Source organism: Hirundo rustica, chromosome 1, assembly GCF_015227805.2.
Source record: "Hirundo rustica isolate bHirRus1 chromosome 1, bHirRus1.pri.v3, whole genome shotgun sequence".
NCBI classification, from domain to species: domain Eukaryota; kingdom Metazoa; phylum Chordata; class Aves; order Passeriformes; family Hirundinidae; genus Hirundo; species Hirundo rustica.
In genome coordinates this window covers 27,305,388-27,331,051 of record NC_053450.1, presented here as the reverse complement: position 1 = coordinate 27,331,051, position 25,664 = coordinate 27,305,388, and the positions used below count along the sequence as shown (strand labels likewise).

Below are 25,664 nucleotides of genomic sequence, written 5' to 3'. Positions count from 1 at the left end.
GACCCTCAAGTCCTAGAGAAAAAGAGCTCAGTGAAAGCAGATACATAAAAGACATTTGTTTTTCCTCAGAAGTAACTTATTTGATTTAAAGGTCTGAATTAAAGTGTCTAATGTTAAAATGTTTTCTTAGATTGCTCCTTCTTTCTTTCCACAGTCGTTTTTAGGTTATCTAAATGTCAAGGAGTTCGGAACAAGCACTGACTCTGAAAAATTGCTGTGCCTGAGAGCTCAAGACAGAAATTTCAATATCTAAAAATTTCTTCCTACACAGGCCATAAAGTAGAAATCCGTCCATTAAAGTCAGTTTAAAAAACACAGTACTTTTAAGTCACAAGCTCTCGATCTGGAGATTTGTCTGTGGTTCATGGCAGTGAGAAGATGCTCAGAAATGAAGTGAAAACTGATGAAGAAATAGTATGTGCTCTGTCAGACATAAATACAAAGCTCCTGTGTACCTTGCTCATGTCTCCACTTTTTAATATTTCAAAGTCAGTGGAATGCCTTGGGTGGTTCCAAACCTTGATCTGTTATCTTGCTTCAAAGTTACATGTAATTGTTCATTGGCTAACACTTCTCTTTAGCTTCAGTAAGTCTTACAATTTGTTGTTTACCTCTCTGATGAAGTGCATAGAAAGACAGCTGTCACTTACCCTCTTACCATTTGTTTGCTCTGCAAAGCACACTAAGCTTTTATGGTCTCATCTTATAAAAGAGGCTCTTTAATGGCCTTGTCTCCCCTGCACCTGTTGCAATTCATCGTAATTCAGCTTCATGAGGCCAACAGACCTGTCTCAGAGGTCATACCAGGGTCTCTTCAGCTCCAGTGACATGGCCTTGGTTTGTTCCTAGGTTCTTCTGTGAGCAGTTCCTAGCTGGTAATGCTTCTTGACACGTTATCACCAACAGACCCATTCTTCTTTCTTCTCTTTCACTTCCTCTTCACATCAGAAAAACATCTATCAGCCAGGACTATGATTCAAGACCACCATGTAGCACTTTCAGCCACCAAATCTCACCCACAACATTCAGGGATACTGATTTTTTTCTGCGCAATGAGTCCACACTTCCGTCCTGTGCCATTCGCATTTTTCTTCAACCAACTTGTACTTTTTTCCTTCATTTCATTACTAGCAAGTAAAATAAGCTCTCTTTTTCTTATACATCAAGTCTTCTAAAATTTAAATCACAGTAATCACCTTTCAGTCCAGTGTTTTGTCTTCTACTTAGTCAGCCTCTCATCCATTTTACACCATTGGTGCTAACCTCTGTCTTCTCTGTCTCATCTGGCAATTGCCTATGTGCCAGAGTAACAAATATTTTTAGAAGTCGTTTGATTTCTGTGTGTCACATAAGGAACACACGCCTGCTAGCAAGTATGCTTACAATTTTAAGTGCAATCTGATGCATAACACCCTGCTAAATGAAAGGTGAATTAGAGCTGAAGCAAAACAAACAAATCCTATGCTTAATTTGATAATAACGATTTTATCTGGAGCTGGCAGGAACTGGATCTTCAGCTAGTTTAATGATTTCCATTTACCGAGAAATCTCGCAGAAGAGGAAGCAGCACCTTTTTAAAGGCTGGAGCAATTAATGCCACTGAATTTTCGCAGGGAAGCTGCTTATGAAGGCGACGGAAGGCCGCACAGCAGGGAGCAGCGCCGGAGCGCAGGCGAACACACGGGCATTTCCTCGGGAAGGGTGCGAACCTGCGGTAGCCATTCGCACGCAAGCGCTGCTGGACTCATCCTCTCACCCGCGGCTGACCCGGGATCGGGGCTGTGCCCCACACCCGGGAGGGAAACACGGCCCCGGCGCGGTGTTCCGGGGAGGCTCCCAGCCTCTCCGAACCGGACAGGCCTTGCGCCACAAGAGGCTTTCCACAAGCAGCCATACATAAAAAGCCCCGCCAGCCTGCCTGCGACCTGCACGCTTCACTGCAGCAGCCAGCCCGGCTAAAGCGTCCCGCTCGATGTGGCTGCGTGTCCGCGCGTGGGTGCGCACATATCTCACGTGAATTTGAAAACTATTCCTACACTGTCTGTGCCTAGTGCTGGACATTCGTGCTTTCCTGTATTCCCATCTCCCCGGCGCCGGGACAGGCGGTGACAGCCCTTTCCCCTCGCTGGGCACTGCCGGCACCGTCCCCGGCCAGCTCCTTCCCCCGCATTGCTGGAGGACAGCGGGAGCCGGGCGGGCGGTGCGAGGCAGCCCGGCTCTCCCCGCCCCCGGCTCCCGGCGCCCTCCCGGCCCTCGGGCGGCGGGGACGGGCATGCATTTGGCGGGAGTCTATAAAAAGCCGCCGTGAGACGAGGCCGCCGTCCTGCCTGAGCCGCCGGCAGAGGCTGGGGCGCGGCGCCGGCACCGCACCATGATCAACCCCAACTACTACCCCTGGGGCTACGACAGCGACAACGGTGAGCGAGGGCCGCGCCCGGCCCGCTCCTCCCGGCACCAAACCCGGGCGAAACGGGGCCCCGCTTCCCGAGGGAGCATGGCGGGGGATGCGGGCTCCGGGCGGGCCCGGGGCTCTGCAGGTGGCGGGGCCGAGGCCGCTTGGCCGTCGTCCGCAGGCGCGGAAGAGGCGAGGCTGGTGGAAGGAGAGGTCAATGGCAGGGGGTCTTTGAGTTAAATAAAGTCAGTTTTCCTACTATTAATGTAAATTAGAACTTGACGTAGCAATAAAATCCGGCTTTGGGCTAGCCCTAATGCAGGAAGAGCAGTGTTGGGCTGCAGGCCCCTCCTGCCTGGAGAAGCTGGGGTATTCGTGGTCTCTTGTTCCCGCTCTCCTCTGCTGCCAGAAGATCAGTTCAGCATTGGTCAGGCCTTTTCCATATGAACTTCTTGGTAAAACCATGATGATAATTAAATCCACGTTTCAAATTCTTGGCATGTTCAGGGATCAGTGGCCTTTTCTCCTTCCATGGTGCCACATTTGAATCATCCGGGTATATCCCATCATATTTCTAGCCACTGCTGCACTTGGAGTATGTATCTCTGGTTTTCTTCCTTGCCATATTGTCAGTCTCCTAGTAGTGAGTCTTGAGGTTGCTGTAAGAGTTTCGGTTCAGTTGAAGGACTTGGAGTATCCAGTATTCCAGCTAGAAATCATCTGGTTGCTTTTCATACACTGAAACTCTTGACAGGGCATGAAGAACAACCAGGCAATTACGTATTAATACACTTAAATTATGTTCTGTACTTAAGCAAAGCCAAGCTTGTGTTAATTGTAACAAATATAATTCATAGCTCTCTGGAAAAGATTTTCATGATACTTCTCTGTACTTTTTTGTAGGACCAGATCAGTGGCACAAAAATTACCCTTTTGCGAAAGGACGCCATCAGTCACCGATTGAAATCAATAACAAAGAGGTGCATTATGATAGTTCTCTACTACCATGGTTTGCTAGTTATGATCCTGGTGCAGCTAAGACCATCCTCAATAATGGGAAAACCTGCAGAGTTGTATTTGATGATTCATTCGATAGATCAGGTCGGTTTTGTTTTCATCTCTAACTGTCATTATATGTAAGTGACTTTCTCAATCTGCATGGAAGAGCCTGCTCTGAATGTTCAGGCTGTCGGAAGGGTTCTGTGTGTGATGTACAGGTTTCTCTGACTGGGTACCCTGTGCTACTGCTGGGAAAGGTCTGGGACTCCTTTTAAAGGTCATTTGTAAAATCCTAGGGAATGGAAAGAGCCACAAAGAAACTTGGTGAATTAAGGTGTGAGATAAATTCCTGGGGCTGCAAAAAGTTATTACAGATATGTTGCTTTCCAGGACAAAGGAGGCTCAGGCTTTATCTGTAAGAACTAAATTCTGTTTTACCTATTGGAGATGCCCAGTAGAACGTCTTAAGTTATAATATTTAAAAACTCTATCCATGTAATTTGTGATAAATGAAGTAACAAGCCAGATGTTGCCACAACATCATGGTATTTAATCAGTTATAACTTTTTGGCGTTCATGAGGTTTTGTCTTAATGAAGATTATAGGGCTGATAAATTTAATTGTGTCAGGTTTAATGTCTAAAATCCTTTATCCACTTGCAGCTATGAGAGCATACAGTGCACAGACTTATTTCTTACCTGCATAAAAACTTTCACTTTCTATATAACTAGGACTGACATAGTCAGGAAGTTTTCTACTTCCACAAAATTTCTGCTAGGAGAAATTTTACTAGTAGATTGTTCATGGATTTGATTTAATTTAATTTTTTTTTAATTCCTTCATGAAACTGAGGATCAAAATGTATGTAAGTTGGATTAGATAATATCCTATCAAAATTCACAAAATACTGTGCTGTCAAGAGTTTTGTAACTTTTCTAGCAAAGTGGGAATTTTCAATGTTATTTGAAGTTACATTACACAAGTAATGTAGCTGTGGCATATGAGATTTCCATGACTATTAGCATTTTTTACCATCTGTTGTATTTGTTACAGCAGCATCAGATATACCAATGGTAGCATCTTCTGCATAAAAATAAAAGTGTAATTATTGTTAAAATAACTCCGATTATGAATGGGAGGGAGTATCCAGGCACAGCAATCTATGGCACGGATGCAGCAGTCACCACAAAGAGCAGAAAGTTCTAGAATGTTCTGAAAATTTACTCAGATGAACTGCTTAGTAACTGTTGTGTTTTGATCTCAGAAATAAAAAGCGACTCACTGCAAAAAAAGTAGGTGTCTATCTCAACTCTTTGAAGTCAAGAAACATTCAGTGTTTGTTGTTCTGTCTCCTTTGTTATACCATTGCCTGCAGAGTCTGTGGGTGGTGTTCTTTCTCTAATGTAATGCTAATTGCAGGACAAATTCCACTGTGCATATTCCTACTGACTTGAACACATTTTCAGTTTTTTAGGATACGTACCGAGGCTTATTTTTTATATAAAAGAACCACCAGCTGCACAAAACATACATATGCAATAGCAGTCATATAGGAATGAAGCTTTTATTCCTTTGGAAGAAAGACATTAATTCTCTGTATGCCTGTGTATGTGTCTATCACTCTGTCTGTCTGAATTATTTCTGAGTTAGCCCAAAAACTAAGGGCTTCATTTATTTTCCTGACTTTTTTCAGTTATAGTGGCCATACCCATACCTGTACTTCTATCTAGATTTTCTTTAGTTTGGATAGAATAGATTGCTGAATAAATTGCCAATATGAGTGATAAAATTAATTACTTTGGATGTCTCCAAGTTTTACATCCATTGTATATCCTGCCAAGGACACTTGGAGTATTTAAAACTGGAGACAGTCTCTTAAATTCACAATTAAGAGTGTCATCCAATGTAATTCAGGTATTACATTGAAAAAGGCCTTACTACTTTTATGTTTGGGTTTAGCCTAGTGGAAGGAATTTGAGAATTTATTTCCAGCTATTTGTGAAGTCTGGTTGACTTTGAGAATCTGTTACAAAATTGAAAGCTTTGCTGACATCTGGAGTTGCTGTAGGAGCGGTATCATGCTTCTGCTGCCTGTCCATGCAAGTTAATGGATTCTTGTGGACTCAGTTTCCTGTCTTACTGTACCCATGTAGCTGGACCTTACGCACTGTAAAATGGTTGCAGGTTGGGGGACTGGAGTCTGAAAATTAAGGAAAGGACTGGGAGCTGAAATCAAATCTTCTAGATAGCTGGGCTCAGTAAAACACACCAGAACTTGAGTACTTTGGCAGCCTACCACTGCTATGGTGTTTTTGGCCTGATTGGCAATTCACATACTCTTTTAGATCCAGCAGTGACCCAATTTTGGTTTGAATTAGGGCTGAAACCTTATTTCCTCTATCAGAATCCATTTATTTCTAAAATTAAAAAAATATTCATATCAGAGAAGTTTCCTGAGAGCTTCTAACTGGTGGGACTATTGTCATGATGCTCTTTGAGATATATAACTTTCTTACAGTTAATGACTCTTTGACTTTTTATGTAATACCTTGGTTAAATGATCACACCAAAGTGTTTGATTGTTTGAGAAACAGTAAAGATACAAATGTCATGTAATGGAACCCAGACAGAGGAGCTGGGGAGAGATACACTGAGGCTACATCACATGGATGCCTTCCTTCATCTTCCCTCTTTGTTTGTTGTTTTTGTTGGCACTTCTTATGGATGTTCATCAACCAAACAGATTCCTACTTCTTTTACTGGCTTTCAGATGGGTGACATTTAAGGGTTTGGAATACCTCAGTGCAGGCACACATTCTCACAGGGTTGCCTTGATGCTGTTTTCAGAATCTTTCCTATCAAAGAAATGTGTGGCTTTGAAAGTGGATGATGCAAAAAAGAAAAAAAAAAATCAGACAGTTACTGTAAGAAGTCAGATCTTACTGCTAATCAGCTCTTTTAGCATGACTAGGGCTTGTGGCAGTATTTCCTCAAATACTCATTTGTAGGAAATCTCATTTATTTTTGCAAATGAAATTTTGATTTATCAGATAAATAAAACATTCATTTGTTCATTGGTTATTATAGAGTGAGGACAAACCCCAGTAACTTTAATTCAAACCAGGGGCAGATTATCAGAAATTTAAACCAGGGGGAAGTCTGTCCATAGACATTCCAGTTTTGTTTGATTCCCGCAAAACCTTATTTAACATTTTGTCTGCTGAATTTACAGTGGAGAAAACCTGTAGCTATTACAAGAATAGCACCACTAGATCCCAGAACTTTTGTAGTTGTGGCACCACTCAAAGGCTGTACTGCATAAGGCAAAAGGCAGCAAAGTTAAATTCTTCCTTCAGTGTAACAACACATCTGTCATTTGTCATGTCTGCATGAAGGTATTGAGAACTCCTGTACTTGTGTACAGGGAGTTTAGGATTTGAGCTTCTGTTAACTTGGAATTTCCATTGTTAGAATTAAAAGTGCTTGACTTTCAATTCTAGTCAAGGGCCTGCTGAGGCTACAGCTACACAGAGGAGTCAGTTTTCTGCCCCTGGAGGTGGGGCAGCCACCTATTCAGCCTTACACAGATCACAAAAGACTATTTGGGCACTCACTGATGAACAGGCTGTGATCCAGGGGCGCAAAACTGGCAAAGATGTGTTACAGTCTAGGTGAGGGTGGGTGGCAGGCTGACAGACTTCTGTCTGACACTTCTCTTTCCCTGTCTGCCCCTAAAGGAGTACAGAGTTCAAATAGAAACAAAAATAATCCTGCTGCATATCTATTCAGTACTTGCTTAAAGAAAATTTCAGTGAGAACAGAAACTTGAGTTCCAAAACAACTCAGGAACACATTTTAGGAAGCACATTTTATCCCTGCAGTTAGCCAGACAGTTTCAGTACAGAGATCCTCTTCTGAGCAGAGGCTTTTTATGACTCTTAAAATGTGACACTGATGTGAAGCAGCTGTGGTTTCTGTACTGCACTGTTAGATTCTATTATGAAGCAGCATAACAAAGGTAATGTGTCTTTTCAATTGTCATACAGTAGTACATTACCAATTTAATTTCATTGTGTTTTACCAGTTCATTTTATGGATTTGGCAGGATGCAAGATCATAAATCTTCCAGTCATTTCTTCTCATGTTTATAAACACAACTCATCTCATGAGTCTTTTTTGTTCTCTGTTGGATTTTCCACCTGGCTTTCATGATATGCCTTTACAGCAAAGAGGAAAGGCTTTTGTGCAGGATAACTTTGCCCTCTTTACTTCAGTGAGGGCAAATGACAATTGACACTAGCACAGAGTAACAACCAGACCCTACAGGAGCTGCTCAGCAAGTGGATGTACGTAAAGAAGAAAAAAAGCTGAAAAGCTTCTTGTCACTTTTCTGTTGTCAAGAGCACCCAGCCAGCAAAGTGAAGTGACCGGAGCAGCCATCTCCACTCAACTGCATGACACCTTCATTTTGCTGTGTCACAGAGTGAAAAACAGGTTTCCTTGCCTTAGTTACATTCTGTGCAGCACTTACCCTAGTGATTACTTTGAAAGTGAAAAAAGCCCATTCTTTTATTAGCTCATTTAGTCTCATGCTGCTCAGCTGATGACAGATCAAATAAAAGGTGAGCTTTTTTCCAGACCAGAGTCAATGTGTGTGTCCATGTAGGATTGTTCCGTAATAGATCATTCTTCAGTGTGGATGTGTGGCGAGAATTTGGGCAAGACTGACGTGACATTTTTATGTCTGGTATCAGGCACTGATGGGTCATTGAGGGGGATGTGCAAACCCATTTAGAGTCAGTCACTGAGCAATGGGATGAGAGTTTGCAACAATGAGGCACCAAAAAAGGAGTGAAGACTTTTCTCCCCTGTTTTCCTGAGCTGGTTTGTGCATTCCTGCACCTGGGCCATGTTACTTTAATGACAATGAGTTTAAGGGAGTCACATTTTGGTAATTCTACTTTGACTCTCAGGTATTTTGGGTGAACAATTCCTGTGTAATAATCATCAGAAAAATTCCCTGTTACATGTAAATAATATATACTAACATTGCTGAAAAATAAGGTCAAGATACCATATCATCTTTATAAATAAACTTACATGTTATATTCTTTTTTCTGTTATGTGATTGTGTGTTTTTATTCTTGTAGTATTGAAAACAAAAAACCAAGAGGATAAAGATATGTTTAGAATTTAAGTTCCAAAGCACATACTTAAAAAAAAAAAAATCTTAGTAATTTTGAGCTATGCAGACATAGTTTGGGGTTTTAATTATTGGAAAACTTAATTCTTGTAATGGTTTTGTATACTTTTTCCCTTTTCAAAAATGTAGGAAAATTTCATTTACTTACATTGTCATATTATGTATTTATATGTTCAATACCACACACTTGTAATTAAAAGAAAAGAAATACCATTTTGTCCTATAAGAGACGTCGTCTGCATCATTATTTCTGCCTGAAGTGTGCTAGGTAAAAGTTACTGTCTATTTATAGATGAGTTAAGCTGGAATGTGTTGGCATGAGATACTGCAGAGCTTCACCTAATGCCCAATCAAAAATGTCTTGCTGATGGCCCATCAGTGGAAATAATGACATATTTTTACCTTAAAGAGGATTATTTGGCCTTATAGATCTATTTTAATGGGGAATTGATGGCCTTGTCAGCTACTACTCTTACCCTGATTGTGTTCACCACAGTTCTGAATGTCTGTGGGAAGAAGTAAAAGGAATTGGTTGAGAATAACAGCATGCTCAACTCTTAATGCTGTGTTTCTTGAGATGATAATGGATTTCATCATTTTCAGATTGAAGGATACTTTTCTCTGGCATATTTCTCTGTTCTTGAGAGCTGCTGAATGTTTAATAGGAGTGCTATAACTTCTCAAAAAAAGTGAATGAGAATTGAGCATTTTTTTAAGTATTTGGTGAATGTAAATATGTTCTATCTATTTTATTGATTCTTTCAAATAGAACACCTTGGTTTACAATATTATTTAAAAATGGTGACATTATTTAGAATAGTAGATACCATTCATCACAGGCTGAACTTTTCTTTAGGAAAACAGCTTGCATTCTCAGTGATTGCTTTTCTGGGGTTTTTTGCTTCTTTCTTTCTCCTCTTCCATAACTGGAGGGAGCAGCCCAGTAGTGCAGAAGCAGCATCAGTAATTTCACAACTTTTTAAACAAATAAGTCATAGCCTGCAGTAAGATACACAATTTTGTAGTGTTTGTGGGAATTTATCATCTGCACTTCAGTAGTTGATCTTAATCGTGGTTATGTTTGTGTACTTTCACATCAGCAAATCCTAGATACAATTCACAGGGAGATTAAGACATCTAAATGTAGGTGTCTTATTGTGGGATTTTAAAAGTTGGTGGCTTATATCTACACTGCTGTTTGAGTTATCGGAGTTGGAGTTCAGGAGTCCAGAGAGCAACTCAGGTCACACTCTGTTGAGTGTCTACTTTAAGGCAAGCAGAATTACTCTAGAGGCTTGACTATTCTGATTAGGGCTTAATTCAGTTACCCAAACACGGCATCCTGTGACACGTTTGATAACATGATCTATTTCCCCTAGCCTCCAGATATTGGTTTAGAAGGTACAGTTCTTCTGCAGATCCTGGACCACATCTCTCAGTCCTGTCCCAATGTCTCTGGACGGTTCCAGAAAGTACTAGGTGCACATTTATGCAGCTGAATTAAATCAGAGATCCCTAATGGAATGGAAACCTGGACACAAAAGTTCTCCTCTGCCTGTAAGTGCATATAGCTGGTGGTTGCCTGACATGTGGCTAAAATCAGTGCAGTTTTTCAGAACATAGGGCATCTGTCCAGCAAATATGTAAATATATGTGTAAATATTGTAGATACGTATGTATTAATTTGAAAGAATTGGGAGATCCTTGAGTCTGATGCTGTTGCAGATTATCAATTGCAGTGCTGAGAGGTGGGCCACTTCCAGGAGTCTACAGGCTGCGGCAGCTGCACTTCCACTGGGGCTCCTCTGACGACCACGGCTCAGAGCATGTTGTGAATGGAGTGAGGTATGCAGGAGAGGTAAGACTCACCACTTCTTGCTTTAAAACGGTGTAAAATGAAATTTGGCACTATTGTTCTGGTGGGACAAAATTTGTCATTCCTTTATTTTTCAGGGAATTGTTTCTATTTATTTATCTGTGCCTTTTTACTCTTACTCCCATCGATTCTTATAAACATGAATCAGATTGAAGTAATTCTCACAGCATGAGAAAAGAAAAATACTGTGTGAAACAAGGGTTTCCATATTCTCAAACAAGTGTGGTGTGAAACACAGCACAGCAAGACTGAATTACTCAGAAGCAATCCGGACTTATTAAAACAGTGTTCTGAAAATACAGAATTGTAGTAGAAGTATAAAATAGCAGTGATAGAAAGAGGTGGAAAGAATGAATTACTTTGGTTCTTTAATACTTCAGGATTGTAAAGAAAATGAGAAATTAAGACTAATAACATACATGAATGACATTCACGTGGATTCTTTGATAGAATTGCTGTAATTTGAATGCCAAATGAAATGAATCACGTATCAGTAGATGATGTCTGACCTGCATGTTCTACCTGCTTACTTAAGCAACTTTTCCTCGGTTTTAAGATGAGATTCCAGTTATTTATTTTCAATTTCTTATTCAGATATTTATAGTTTACTTTAAAGCAAATAGTATAATTATTAATGTATGACAGATATAACTAATATATGACTTTGCTGTCCTTTTTTTTCCCTCTTTTGGAAGGCCTCATTTTCATACCTTGTTGCCTCAGACTCACACAGCTATGTGAAGAACTGTAAATTCAGCCTCTGATGGCTTGCTGTTGCATAATGGGGGGTTTTTACATGTTTTTCTTTGTTTCAAGCTGCATTTGTTACACTGGAATCCCAAATACAGTAATTACCTTGATGCTAAGAGAAGAACTGATGGGATAGCTGTTTTGGCCATATTTTTGCAAGTAAGTAGACGCATGCAACCCTTCTTTACATTGATACTACGAAGTTTCTATTCTTAAAGGGTTAAAAAAAAGCAAAACCCTCTGGGTATATTTTCTAGGGATCCTACTACATTGAAGGGGTTGACTTTCAGTAATGTATCCTTTTCAAGTTTCATAGCATGAGTCATATTATCTCAAGTGGTATCCAAAACTTGTTCACACACTTGTCCCTGCAGCTATTGTGTCACTATGTGGCTCATGGAATGGGGACACGTGTCAGAAGTGGCCCTCTGACCAACAGCAGTCAGCTGTCTTTTATACTAACTGGGGACAGATTTCAAGGACATGTATCTCTTCTAGGTTTTTAATGGACTTTCTCTCAAATAAAACTATCTCACAGGCAACACATATTACTCATCCTTTTTTTTTTTTTTTTTTTTTTTTTTTTTAATCCTTGTAAGGGCATGCAGCCTTAGCCTGAGTATTAGCTGTTGCTCTCTTGTTTAATATATATTCACTAGGGACAGCACTAGAGATAGAAAGCTGGATGTCTTTTTTGAGATCAGCAATTGCAAACAATATATCTGACCATGAAATCTGTGTTTTTAAATTACCTGTTATGCTAAAATTTCTGTACTGGTACAATTTCCCCCTTTGTATGATAATATCTGTTGGGATACAGGCAGAAGTAACAGACAGAGGACATAGCTTGCCAAGCTAGTAGGGGCAATACGTTGGGTAAATGTATTATAATTTTATAGTTGATATATCTTTAGATGCTCATATAGCAAAATAGGAGAAAGAAGACACCTGGTGAAGCAGAACTCCTTGCTTAGCTCACGTTTTCTTCTTTACAGGTAGGGGAAACTCCCAAACCAGAGATGAAGAGAATTCTTGAAGAAATAAATGCTATCAAAACAAAGGTAATGATGTTGGTCTTTTCATGATAGAATGATTGCTCAGAGTCTCAGGAAAAAAAGTCACAATGTCTGACTTTCTAGTTTTCAAATTATACTCTGCAACATTTCCAGAATATTTGGGAATAAAACCATGGGTAGCTTTTCCTTAACATGAAAAATCCTTTCTTCCATTTACATTTGAGTCTTCTTTGACTTTAGTGAGGTTTATGAGTTGGCAAAAATGACTAATTTCCCCAGTCTTTACTCACCTAAAAACTAGGCATGGAACCTTAATGCCTCAGTGTGCAGTGCCATATAAAAGGCATATTTAGAAATTGGTCCATTTGGTTATATATATATAGGCTGTCTAATGGATCTCTGGAAATGCCACTGACTAGGCATTTATGTCTTAGATAACATTATGTGATAAATCTCACATTTCATAGGCTGTCTGGCATGTTATTAGCACAAATATTATAAAAGTAGTACCTGTCTCATTTTGTTATATGGTGACCTAACGCAATATTCAATAGATAGAAAGAATTTCCATAAGAAAGGAGGCCAGAAGGAGGAGTATTTCTGCACAGAAATGAGTGAGACACATTGGTGCTGTACACCACGTCATAGAGTTAGGTCATATACAAGAAGTAGCATCATGGAGTTTTCTGTTTCGTCATGCTTCTCTGGGCCCATCTGTGAGGGTCATTCAGTCCACGTATCTTACTGTGACATTGTATCTCATGTAGATCTGTGCTTACCTTCCTCAGTTCATACATTGGAAGTATCTGAGTCACTCTTTTCTTAAAACAACAGAGCTGCAAACTAATCTTGGCTAGATTTGTTGAAGAGTTTTCTGTTCAGTTTTGTTGTGGTTTTGTTTTTATTTTAAAGGGGAAAAATGCTCCTTTTCCAAACTTCGATCCTTCAATTCTCTTCCCTAAATCTCATGACTACTGGACATACCATGGATCTGTCACTACTCCACCTTGCGAAGAGTGTGTTACCTGGATTATTCTTAGAGAGCCCATTGTAGTCAGTTCAGACCAGGTAAACTTCTCCCTTCATTTTATTTACATGCCATAACCTGAATTTATTCTTTTGACAAGGAAAAAAGTCATTGAATTTGTGAGAAATTACAGGATTAAAAGGAGAGTGAAGACCTAGCCCACATCTAGCACCATGGTAGTTCAAGCCCACAGACATAAGAGAGCTTTTTAAATCAGTAGAAAACATACTACAGTGTAGATGGTAAGAGTTTTCTTTAAAAAACATAATTTATCAGAATCCAAATGTAATGGGATTGGTGATTCTGTCTGCCCTGTATTGCAGATGGGAGTGCAAGCTGGAAGTGTTGAATTACATGCTTGATAACTGTTTCTGGAATGCATACCAGCTGAATTTTGACAAACTGGAGCAACATCAGCTAATTACAATTTATTGTTAATGTCAAAAATCTCTTTGGTCACTTACTGTAAAGCAGTATTTCTTGTTCATTTCCCCTCCTAATGTCTTCCTAATCCACTTAGAGGAATTTGAATGCCCTCTTTCAGCACATTTCAGCCTATGATTCTACTCTTACCACAGAAGTCAGTTTTCTCATCTGAGGTTATTCCTCTAGTCAGCAGATTATAATGATACAATACGTCAAATTTCAAGGCTCCAGGATACAAAGCACATGAATATTAATCAAGGGACTGACATATTAGGTAGATAGTCTATTTAGACACATAACTTTTCATTTTAGGTTTTCAATATAATAATATGTTTAGTGTATTCATTGATGTGCATGTTATCACAAAAAGGAAATATTTTTATTTTCTAGTACTTTGTATTTAAGTGGCTCTTTATCTTTTAAGTAATAAGACTCGGGTATGATGAGAACCATAGCAGGCAATAGATGAAATATGGTAATGTGTTCATATAAGTTACAGCTTAATTTTCAGAGCTTATTGAATTGCTTTGCCTCCTGTTTCCTTGTCCATACAAAAATTAAAATATGGGGGCTATTTCAAAGTGGGTACTTGTGTGAAAAATACAAATATGGTCTGACTGGTTTCCACAAAATGAATCATCTTAGATGTTTATATTACAGAAGATCAGCTACAGATTATATTAGGAAAAGTGTAGTCATTATTGAGCATCTCTTATTTAAAATGCATTTTTAAAGACATGATTAATCACATTATTGATCCAGCTTCATGAAAAAGAATTTTTTTGACTACAGTTGTGTTTGGGTCATGATTTTTTTCTCAGCTGTTCTAAAAGTAGTGAATTTTGGGAAGCATACTGACTGTTATTTAACTATCCCTCCTGTGAAAAAAATGGAGCATTTAAGTTAAAGATGAAATTACTACATAAAGACGTGACACTGGCTCTTACCCTGAGGTAACTGCTTTTCAGGCAGAATTGGCAGCATGTGTGAGTTATTGTCTAGAAATGCAATAGAAATAATTCCCTCACTCCAGAGTGCCTGAACTCTAAATAATATATTCATAAGAGGATTGTGTTGCCAATTATTTCTAATCCTAGACAGTGTAGTACCATGGCAGGCTCATTAATAGTGATTATTTTAAGTTCGTGTGCATTTGTGGTGGATTTCTTGGATGCTTCTGCAGCCAGATGGTAACTGTGTATTAGCCACAAGGGGAAGTGCAGTCGCTGCAAATCAGTGCTCTGCAGGAAAATAATTCACCAGAAATCCCAGTGAGATACAGTGTGGGTGGCCTAGCTGCTCAGATTACTTTTAATGAAAGAACAGGAATTTAACTGTGGAATTACTCTGTCTAATTGCAGACCAATTTTTTCATCTTTATGTAATCGTAGCCTGAATACATGTTGGTTTTTTACTGAGTAGAGCAGATCTTCCACAAATAATAAACCCCAGCACTCTTCTTCAATAGTAATTCATCAGTATTAACAAAACTGATGAAAAATTTTCATCTCTTCTATACAAATCATTCTTCATCTGAAATTTAATTTCAGGATATTAATCCATCAGATGCATGTTATGCTGGTTATAAATGTGACCTCATCGTTGTTCAGGCAGACTGAGATAGCTGGCTTTTCTGAGCTGTTCAGTGAAGAGTAATGTTGAGATGTCTGAGCTGGCTCAGTCCATAAACTGGAACGAGTTTAATCCCAGTGAACCTAGGTTTTCCAACCTGGACAGAAGTTCTATTTGTGTTGGCCTTGAAGTCTGTACTGAAGAGTAGATACATCAGCGTATTGAAGCTCCTGGTGAACAAAGATGATGTATGCCCTGCATGGGGCTACATTTTCAAGTTTACATGGGAAATTTGTGTATGCTTTTCATGGTAAATCATTCAAACAGGGGCAGGTTCAAGTGTCTGAATCACAGCTGATGTGCTTTGGGTCTAGAGTAGTGCGTGGTAGTGACAACAAATTAATATAGCGTATCTGTATATGTATTGCATCCTTTGAAAATCAGAAAGCAGTAGAGAGTGTTAAACAGTTTCGATGAGTATGAAGAACCCTTCATATGGCGTCCCTCAAAAAAGGAAACATACCGTGGTATGGCCAAGGAGAGTCAAGCTGCAGACTTCGTTTACATACCATTTGGAACCCTGACCAAGTCTTTATCCAGATTTAAATTCCAATTCCTCTTATTAATAGTGAACTTCCTGTGTCACTGCAGCAAAATATATCCTCTGCTGCAGACCTACCATGGAAATGAACAATTAGTTTATAATTCAGCTTTAAAACCTGGTAATTCTAAAGGATTTTTAACAATCAGGCAGTAAGACAAGGTTGGATTAGGAGAGGTTTATCATAGCATGTGCTGCTGTATTCACATTTTCTGAGTACTCCCCACAGTTTCTGTGGCTGTACACAGTTCTGTAGACAGTACCTAAATGATTCTATTTTTCACAATCCTATTCAAATTGGACCTATTTTCCTGTTTTGAATATTCCTAAGAATATCGCTTCTAGGAAAAGAACAGAGATCTTATGGTGATGGGGTGAAGGACATCACAGCTTTGAAGGAGACTTTTTTCCACAGCTGGACCAGCCTCTTCAGTTTAATTGTTGGGCTGTGGATTTGATCCCAAAGGATTTCCATCAGGACACTTCAATTTTTGCTCTTCTGCAGATGGCGAAGCTCCGCAGCCTCTCCAAGAATGCCGAGAACGAACCTGATCACCCCTTGGTTGATAACTGGCGCCCGACTCAGCCGCGGTATTTCAGGATGGTGAGCGCCTCCTTCCTCTAGGACGTGGCTCCTGTTGGGTGGTTCTGAGAGAGGAGACTTCTAGAAATAAAGAGGTGCTTTTGTTTTGTGTCCTTTGCTGCATTTACACAGAACTCCGCTTGTAGGTCTGGAGGCTGAAACTTGAGTTGTGGAATGAGAATTTCACTTTCAGAGAATAACATTTATTTAGGCAAATCCTGCTGTTAAAATTGAAGTAGAGAATCTGGTTCTTCAATAACTGCTTTAACATTAGCTTTTGTTAGTAGTTCAAAGGAAGAAAGAATACTAATAATTACAAGACAATTTCCTATTGTGCACATGTCCCTTGATGCTTTCTGATTGCATGCTAAAAAGGTTTTGGCTAAGAGAAATAAATGTTTTCACCATTAAAGACTTATTTTCAATAGATGTTTTCAGCATTATCCATGTCCTGTTCTGAGTTGCACTAGTTAATCCACAAGGCACTCTTGGAAATTATAAACCCTTTTAGCCTTTGGATTGTAAAATTTGAAAGAATAGGAAATTGTGTTACAATCATTGATAAAGAGCTAAGCTTTTACTTTCTTAATGGACAGGGGAAACAGGTCTGTTCTGAAAATTGTATTCACCGAGTTATATGTAGTTAAAACTACTGGAAGCAGGAAGAGCTATTTCTTTTTGTGTCACAACTGGTTCCCTTTATTAAAAGACTAATTTCCATTTTAATACTGTAGCAGTCAAGGTGACATAAATTTTGTGAAGTTGGTTTTTGTATCCTTCTTATATATTTTATTCATGTATGCAAATGGCTTTTCTGTGTAAAGAGCGTGCTAAAATAAGAGTCCTTAGTATTTTTAATTTTTTTGAGATAAATTCTCATTTCATGTACAAATGTAATCAATCCTGCTGTCAATGAAATTTGTGCATAAACATCTGAAACCACAGTTGGACTCTTAATCAAAATGCAATTGATCAATGTGTTCTTGTCTCTTGTTTTGGCACAAAGAACAGTGAAACAGGATTGTAAGCCTCTAATTGAAATAATACTATTTCTGCATTAAAAAATACAACAGTAATAAATACACTTTACTTAAGATTTTTTGTTCTGTAGTTTTTTACTATTTAGAAACATGTAAAAGTAACAGAATTTTAAAGAAAGACCTGTCAATGTCCTCTCTATTATATCTTTATAGAAACTGATGATGCATAGTAACTTTTTCAGATGTTTATTTGAACTACAAGAGTACTGATTTCACATGGCACCTAAATAGCTACATCCTTGAGACATCCACATCTATTCTTTTAGAGAGATTATCTCTATTCTGATAGTAGCTTTCTTGCAACATCATATGAATCAACTTCACAAGTTGATTGCAGAGTGGAAAAGTTCAGTCTGTATCCAAACTCACTAAACTGAAAGGCAATTTACCATTGAGCTCAGGAAATACAAAGCAGGTGATGCTCTAGCAGTGGCTGGGGTTTTGGCTACCATGTTCTGCAGTAGGAGGATGTTGCTGAGCTGCTGATGGGAGAGGGGTTCCTTCATTACAAAAAAGAAAATTGAAGCAAAAATTGATTTTCCAAAATGCTTAGTTTGTTGTGAGTTACAAGATAAGTTGCTTTTTAAAGATGCTTTATTAAACTGAGTTGCATATCCTAGAGTAGGCTTTTTTTCCTTGCAATTTATGGTATTGCAAATCTGGAACATGTAATCTGAGGGATTTTTAATGATATGGTGGTTTCCCAGTTATGCTTTGCAAAGGAGCTGTCTGGGTGCCATAAATGCAGCTAAGGTAAGCTTCATCCTCCAGAGCCATGTTTATTAATTTGGAAACTTAAAAGTTGAAGTATGAGTCTTCCGTGCATTTGATTTCATTTTATCTGTATTTATAATTAGTAAAAAGCAGACTAAATTCAGCCCAGGAGAGTTGCAGATATGAGGAAGTGGAATACTAATGAGAAAGGGGGTTTGGCAGTTGTTTTACAGACCTTGTCCCTATGTCCAGGGACTGCCGGAAGAAATTATGACAGATCTAGAAAACAGTGGTACAGCAGGCATCAGGGAAAATGGAAAGAGTAGGAGTAGAAGGAAAATAAAAAGCCAAAGAAAGGGGGGTGGGGATGCTTCAGAGACCTTGTGAATCATGCTGTAAGCTGAACATATGAGGAGATTAGGGAGAGCTTTGAAAGCAGCAGGGAGAAATATGGGGTGCTGTGAGTCAGCATTTAGAATGTATCATGCAATTTTCTGTTCTCTCTGGCTGTATTCATTGTTATTCTGCAGAGGTTACCCCTTGCTTTGCAGCTTTCCCCAAATACAAGAAAAGTTAATCATTGGTATGACTGAATTCAGATCATGTAGTAGTAACATCCATCATACCTCACTTCTTACCTGCACATTCCCACCATGTGGCCTAACTGCCCTGCAGGAGCAGGGAGCACTGGGTACAGAACTACCTGATAAAGAGGAAAGACATCCAGTTTTCATCTTGGTGGGGTACAACAAAACGAATTACTGCTGTATTTGACTTTGATACCATGTATGCCTGACTACACTTGGTGACATCAGTGCTCATTAGGAACAGCCCCTCTGAAACAGAAATGAGACACGCAGCCACACGGCATAGCTCATTGGCAGCCCCTTCTCTAAGTTCCTTTTCATCTGCTCCAGAGGTCAGAAATGACATGGCCATGCTCTGTGGTGCTGCTACTTCAAACACTTGTATGGCTGTATCTGCATCTGTGCCACTGACAGTCTTGAACATGAGCAAGAAGGTGCTGTGGAATGAAATGGCAGCTGCAGTGGCACCAGAGATATGACTATGCTCTTCAACAATCATCTTTAGATAGGATCTCCCCTTCTAAACTTCATCAGACTAAAAGGTATCCATGGTAAATGTGTGAGGTGTCCACTTTCTCATTGGGAACCTTTTCTCTAGCTCCAACATATTGATCACCAAAGTTATCTGTGAGTAACCTGTCTGCAGCTGGGCAGAAAACCATCAGCCTGCAGTCTCACTTTGTAGAGCTCTCTGAGGCAGGCAAGAGGAGGTAGATATAGATAATCTAAAATTTTATATAAAAATAGACATAGGTTTTAGTGTTGAAGATTCAAAATTCAGGTGATGGCTATTTCTGAAGAATTTAGACTCATGGAATCCTTAGATCAGAACAAAATTTGATTAAATCTGATTTCTCCATTTCATTAGAGTAATTATAGGAAAATAAACAGATCTTAAGACCCTTTTAAAATAATAAATAAGAGTATATTGCAACCTATATGCATAGCTGTTAACACCATGAGAAGAATTCTGAATTGTTTTGTTCAAGTTTCAGATTTGGGATCACAAATGATTATTGGGACAGATGCTCTGTCCTGTTGCCCAGCTGTGTGGCAGTGGTGGCAGCTTACTGGAGCTGAGCTCCAGTCTGCCAGCTAGGGAAAGCCACCTGTCCAGAAGGGCACACAGCAAATCCCTAGTCATGGTTTTCAGAATGCATCATACCTCTAACAGAACATGCTGAAGTTTGGCTTGGCTTGGAAACTGATTCCCTCACCTCAAAGCCTTTCTGCCACTGAACAGACCTATGCCTCAGTTTTTTCACAGTTTACACTCTGTATATATGTATATCTATGTGTGTATCAATATATACTCAAAACATACGTGCTGTATAAATGCACATTCTGCTGCTGATTTTGGTTAATGTGTCATAGTATTTTGACTGAAACTGCAACTAATTTCAGACTCGGGAGAAAAAGCATCCTTCTAGAGAAGTTAGCATGCTTTTAACAAACCTATCTCTGGTTGGCTGCCTGCCACACCTAGCTGTCTTCCAGAATAAAGTAGGAGAGGAAACAGCTCCCTTTCCCTCCTTTTCCAAGAATAAAGGAACTCCTCAGTTTGGAGCAGGTATGCTTCTTTCTGAGATCACTAGGGCCATTAATCACCTTGTCTTGCTTGAAAATGCTTGCTTAAAAGCTTAAGATCACACTAGCTGGTCAGAGGCTAGAGCTGACACTTCGATTCCCAGTTTCAGGTAACAAGTCAAGAGAAAGAAGTCTGCAAAGGACTTTGAAAGTCAATGTGAGTTACGTATGTTTAATGTGACAAAGAAAGTCAGGATTCATGGAGGTGGTGACACAATCCAAAGGACAGAACAAGAAAATTATGTGAGCAAACAGTGGAAAGGTTATGTTTGCTGGTGCTGGAAGAAAGGACATGGCAGCAAGTGAGGGTATGAGACAGAGATCCTCCGCTGATTTTAAGATGGTTGGAATAACAGACTTCTCACCCAATATTTTCTAAATACCAATGCTGTTGCTGAATAGTATTTGGTTCTTTGCGCCATTTCATTTCAGAACTGCCCTTCTGACTTGGTTGTTCTTTGTTGTTTTTTTTTTCAGTTCGAGCTTCTCTTGTAGCAGTTCCAACCTATTCTTCAATTAGATTTTATTATTCTCTAGAACTAAATCTTACCACACCTTCAAACCACACTTCTTAGGATATTACTACTTGGCATTACTGTACAGGATCATGTTCTTATGCATCTTCTGTTCAAGGCAGAAATCCTTAGTTTTCCTTTATTTACTGTTCCACTACTTTCTTCTGTATTCCCACACAAATGACACGTAGGAGGGACATTCAAAATCATGAGTTCATTTAGCCAGTTTTGCAAATACCTCTAAATTATTTCTTCCTTCCCATTCAAATACTGAGAAGGACATAGAAATACTTTCAGTTGAGAAAGAGCTACTTGCTTTTATCTGTACCAGGAATACTGGGAGGTAAGTCAGTTCATGAATCTTTCAACAGTGGTCCTGTTCCTGCTTGAAATGCTCTGATCTTTGCTATCATGTTTCTTCTGCACAGAGCCTTATTAGATAAGTTCCTACTTTAAATCCTTGATGGATTTAATGAAACAAGCGAAGTGCTGCAAGTAAATGTGAACTCTTGACATATCTAGTTTCTACTTCAATTGACTATTTTGGTTCACTCTGCTAATGACACTTCCTGCAGTAAGGTGACGATGCAGGATGGTATTCCTCAGTGTCTTTATTAAAACTGGGTAAAGTAGGTTGCAGTTCCAAAGTAATTTTTAAGCTTCAGAAAGAGTAGCTGAAGAAATACTTAGACAGACACCATAGGAGAAAAACTGTAGGTACCTGTGTATACAATTTAAAGTGTCCTGTCTTTATTTCGCCCATTTAATGATAAATGTAAAATCACAGACACACAAACTGATAAATGGTAAACATTCTTATCAGTGCTACCCATGGTGACCAGCCAGTTCTTAAAAACTTGCTTATTGCTTAAGTATTGATTGGCTTTTTGTACATCTCCAATGAAAGCTAACACTATTGGGCCATTTTTAAGTAAGTAATTTTGCAGTGAGTCAGGGTAAAATCCATGACACACACATTTCAGAAGCCTCTGTGACCTGTGAGAATTGTCAGTGGGAATGATTTCTCTGTCCTCTCTGAAATGGCTGCACAGCAAACCCAAGGAAAGTCATAGCCCTTCCCCAGATGGGCCTGGATGGATCTCCTCCCATCTTCTGGGCTGCTTTATGCAACCTGCAGGAGAGAAAAACTTCTGAGGCAATTTCTTACTTTATCAAATGTGGCCAATGGATTCAAACATGGAGGGGCCAACTGCCACATATGGATATGCAAAAGAACATTTTGTTTTGCTAAGCAAAATGACATGTCAGGTATTTCTGTTCTTTATAAAGAACAGAAAAATATGAGCCTGCCCACCTGAAATTTCATGATTGCAAATATGTTTCTATCTCTTATAAGATGATGAAGACACTCTTTCTGTGGGCTTCTTGTTTTGTTAAAATTTATGAATAAAGACTAATAATACAACTTCTGTAGATACGAGCTGAACACAAAGCATGAGAAAATGCATTTAATTGATAGCATATAATAAAGAGTGGTCTTGTTTTGCTTAGTGGTTGTTTGAAACTGATAAATTCCTATTCTTTTTAACTGAGATTTTAAGTCACTCTCATTTCCCCCCTGCCAGGTTCTCTTCTAAGGAAACAAAAATAATGATGTTCTTTAGAAGAGTTTGATAATAGGCAGATCTTTCTAGATCAGTGTTTCAGGAGATGATACTTTCCAAAATAGATATTTTTAATAATAAAAATAATAAAATCAGGGCAGATTCTTATGAAACCACATACTGCAGCAATATGAAAGTGTGATTAAATTGCTTAATTTTTTGTGAGTGTCACCTATTTTTTACTTTTTCATTAAAAAAATTTCTAACTATTTGCATCAGCATAAGGCCATTAAGAAAGAGGAATGAGTATCAGTAGCTACACTCTTCCCTATTACAAGCCCTTCCAGGCTGCTATTTGACCCTCCAATCTGGCAGACCAACTCTTTTATAGCTTTTTACTCATGACATTGGTGTGGGAGGTTTCTGAGGCCAGGGCCCAATGTGTCTGAGCAGCTGTTCTTCTAGGGATCACTGATGATCTTTGTGTGAAAAAAGGTGATTCACGAGAAGATTAAGTGTATATTTGCCCTACATAAAAGTCACATAACTGACATCTTTCCCTTTGTTTATTCTGGCAGACCTATGAAGAGATGTTGATGGGTTTCACCTCAGACACTTCAGTGCCTCCCCATTGTCTTGCTCTGTCCAGCCAGGCCAGGATGAGTTTCCCACAGTGTCTTTATGGAGTGTAACGTAGCCCTGAGGCTAACATTGGTACTAGTCTTTCCTTGCAAAAGTATTCAGTCAATGAGTGGAGTCCAGTGGCTCAAGCCACTAAGGTACTTTGTGGCCTTTGGCTGGTTCTTCTTTTCATCTTTACATTGGAAGACAGAAACTAGTCCTAGGAGAAGGCATGTAGAGTGCTGCCAGTGTTTGGCCCAAGCAATGACTTAGGATAAGCAGTCACTGTGCACCATAAATGCAGCCTCTCTGGGGACTGGTAGATGGGTCTCATATCCATGTGAAAATCCCAATTGTCCTACTGGGGGAGTTGAGCATCCTTTTTTCTCCCTGTCTCACTTTAGACCCCTGAATTGTTACCCTGGTTTTTCTGAGTTTTTTATAGCCTTTTGATTTTCTTAAATGGGGTCAGATCTTTTTAGTTATTGTACAATATTAAGAGCAGTTTTCTACCTTTTCCCACAGATGTAACATAAACAAATCCTTTGTTTTTCATTCTCTGTCCTTTGTTTGCATATTTCTAACCTGAAAACAATTGTAACTGACAGTTGGTTTAGCCACTTGGCTGAGGGGTGAAAAACCCCAGAAGCCAATCTTCTGCTAGACCCACAAATGTATAAAAAGTAAGAAATAAAACAAAGAGGCTCTTTCTCCGCCCTGTCTCAGCTTTGAGCTGGATCAGAGAAGGACCTCTGCCCTGCGAAAATCTGTCTCGTGTGACTGCTTTGTGTGTCTCAGTGACACTGAATATTTCACATTTTCCTTCATAACTCACCAGCTTCAGCTCTTGGAGGACAAAGAATCTCCAGGACCTAGTTAGCAGCACATGAACCTTGGCTGGCAAAAGTCTTATGTCTGAGCACTCTTTGGATGGACAGCAGCAAGATCTCATGCATGCAGAGTGTCCCAGCAAAACTTTTTAAAGAACAGTAGCAAAAACTGCTTTGGAGAAGGTTTTGTTCTGCACTTTATATTAGTTTTGCTTGAAAAAAACAAAAACCCCACAAACTTACTATATGGCTGCTTCTTTGATCTATCAAGAAATACAGTAAAATTCTGAGCATAGGGTATGTTTATTATTTGCACGCTGTGGACACATTAGATGCCAGAGCAGCTGTCAGTCCAGACATGAAGGCTTCTTTCTTTGCAGTTTTTTTTTATTATTATTATTATTTAATTTTTGTACTTCTGCAGTTATATTTAGCTAAGATTTGTTTGATGTTTAGCTGTAAACATCCAATACATGAGAAGAAAATATATCTTTGATCTGATAGCAAATAGAATTGCCTATTAGAATTGCAACTGTATTTTTTCAAGGTACAATTGAAGATTTTTAGTTAATGGATTTTATTTTTTATATGTTTAGGCAAGGTGTGCATTTAAAGTTGTTTGCCTCATGAATGAAGTTGAGATATTAGCACCCATTTTTTGGGTCGAACCCTTGTCTTCTGAGCAGTCCCACTGCAAGTCTTTAGGCAGAAAAGCTATTTCAGCGTTTCAAAGAGTGTTCTCCTGCTCCACCCTCCAGCAGTGGGTGTAATGATTTTTAAGAATATGCACACTGATCATTTGTTCAAAATGGTTTCTCTGTAACAATAACACAAATAGTGGGCATTTTCACCTCTAGAAATACTGGTGTTTAGCTTTTCTGTTCCTAGTTTCTTCACAAGGTGCACTACATTAGAAGGTTTTCCACAAGAAGTTAGGAATGTGGATTCACTTGTTACCAGCTAGGCTAGAAGTGATAGCTCTGATCTATTACAGCCTTCTGTATTCAAAAGAAAAAGAACAGAAGACACAGGAATTGGTGTGCTTTTCTGGAAAATGTTGCTTTTATGTTTGCATATAAATTCTACATGTCTCTTGACAGATACTGCACTGAAGATAACCAGCAACACTCCTTCTGATAGGAAATATGGATACTGGCAAATTGTACAAATATATTAAAATTTCTGATCATTACTTAAGTTTATAAAAGGTTATTCTTATATTAGTCTCAGTAAGCAGCATGGTCTTAAGCCTGTTTTGACAAATCGATTAGTTTTAAGGACTGTGAAGAAATTACAGCCTTGCTTGCCCTGCTAGTCTTGATGATTTCATCCCAGTTCTTTTCATCCCTCCTTTCCTATTTTCTTCTGTTGAGGTATTCCAGTGTGACTCTGTATTCTCTTCAGACATCAAGGGAAGATCAGTTTCTGTCAAACTTAAACTTTGCCTCAGGACACTCACCAGTCTGCTGGAATTTCACAGTGAGTCTGAAGTTGATAAATAAGCTTAGGTCAAACTTTCAATCCTGGATTACTCCCAGCAGGCTATGCCAGAGCACATTTGTGCAGACAGACCAGATCAGATTTTAATTCTTGACTGGAGCCTTGAGTTTCAGCAAGCACATCATTCAAGTGAGTTCATACAAAAGCATGGCAGTAATCACCTAAGGAAAGAGAGTATGCACTATGCACAAGCCCAGCATGCTTTTGTTTTAAAGGAAGCAATTACAAGTGGAGCGCAACACTTTTTTAATAGAAAGGTT

The 25,664-nt window shown here is 39.1% G+C and overlaps 1 protein-coding gene across 1 annotated transcript; it reads left to right on the top strand.

Moving 5' to 3' along the window:
• The first annotated feature begins 2,254 nt into the window (after positions 1-2,254).
• On the top strand, positions 2,255-17,477 carry LOC120753939 (carbonic anhydrase 3-like). The gene is made up of 7 exons (XM_040066854.2): positions 2,255-2,417; positions 3,296-3,493; positions 10,334-10,452; positions 11,287-11,379; positions 12,216-12,281; positions 13,149-13,304; positions 16,368-17,477. Exons 1-7 carry the CDS (start codon positions 2,372-2,374, stop codon positions 16,485-16,487), a joined length of 798 nt encoding a protein of 265 aa, XP_039922788.1. The 5' UTR covers positions 2,255-2,371; the 3' UTR covers positions 16,488-17,477.
• The last annotated feature ends 8,187 nt before the right edge of the window (positions 17,478-25,664 follow it).

Excerpts from the sequence above, each read along its gene's own strand:
- LOC120753939 (XM_040066854.2), top strand. The coding sequence starts at position 2,372 with ATGATCAACCCCAACTACTACCCCTGGGGCTACGACAGCGACAACG. Across the intron at positions 2,418-3,295 it reads GGGCTACGACAGCGACAACG|GACCAGATCAGTGGCACAAA; the intron begins GTGAGCGAGGGC and ends ACTTTTTTGTAG. Across the intron at positions 11,380-12,215 it reads TTTTGGCCATATTTTTGCAA|GTAGGGGAAACTCCCAAACC; the intron begins GTAAGTAGACGC and ends TCTTCTTTACAG.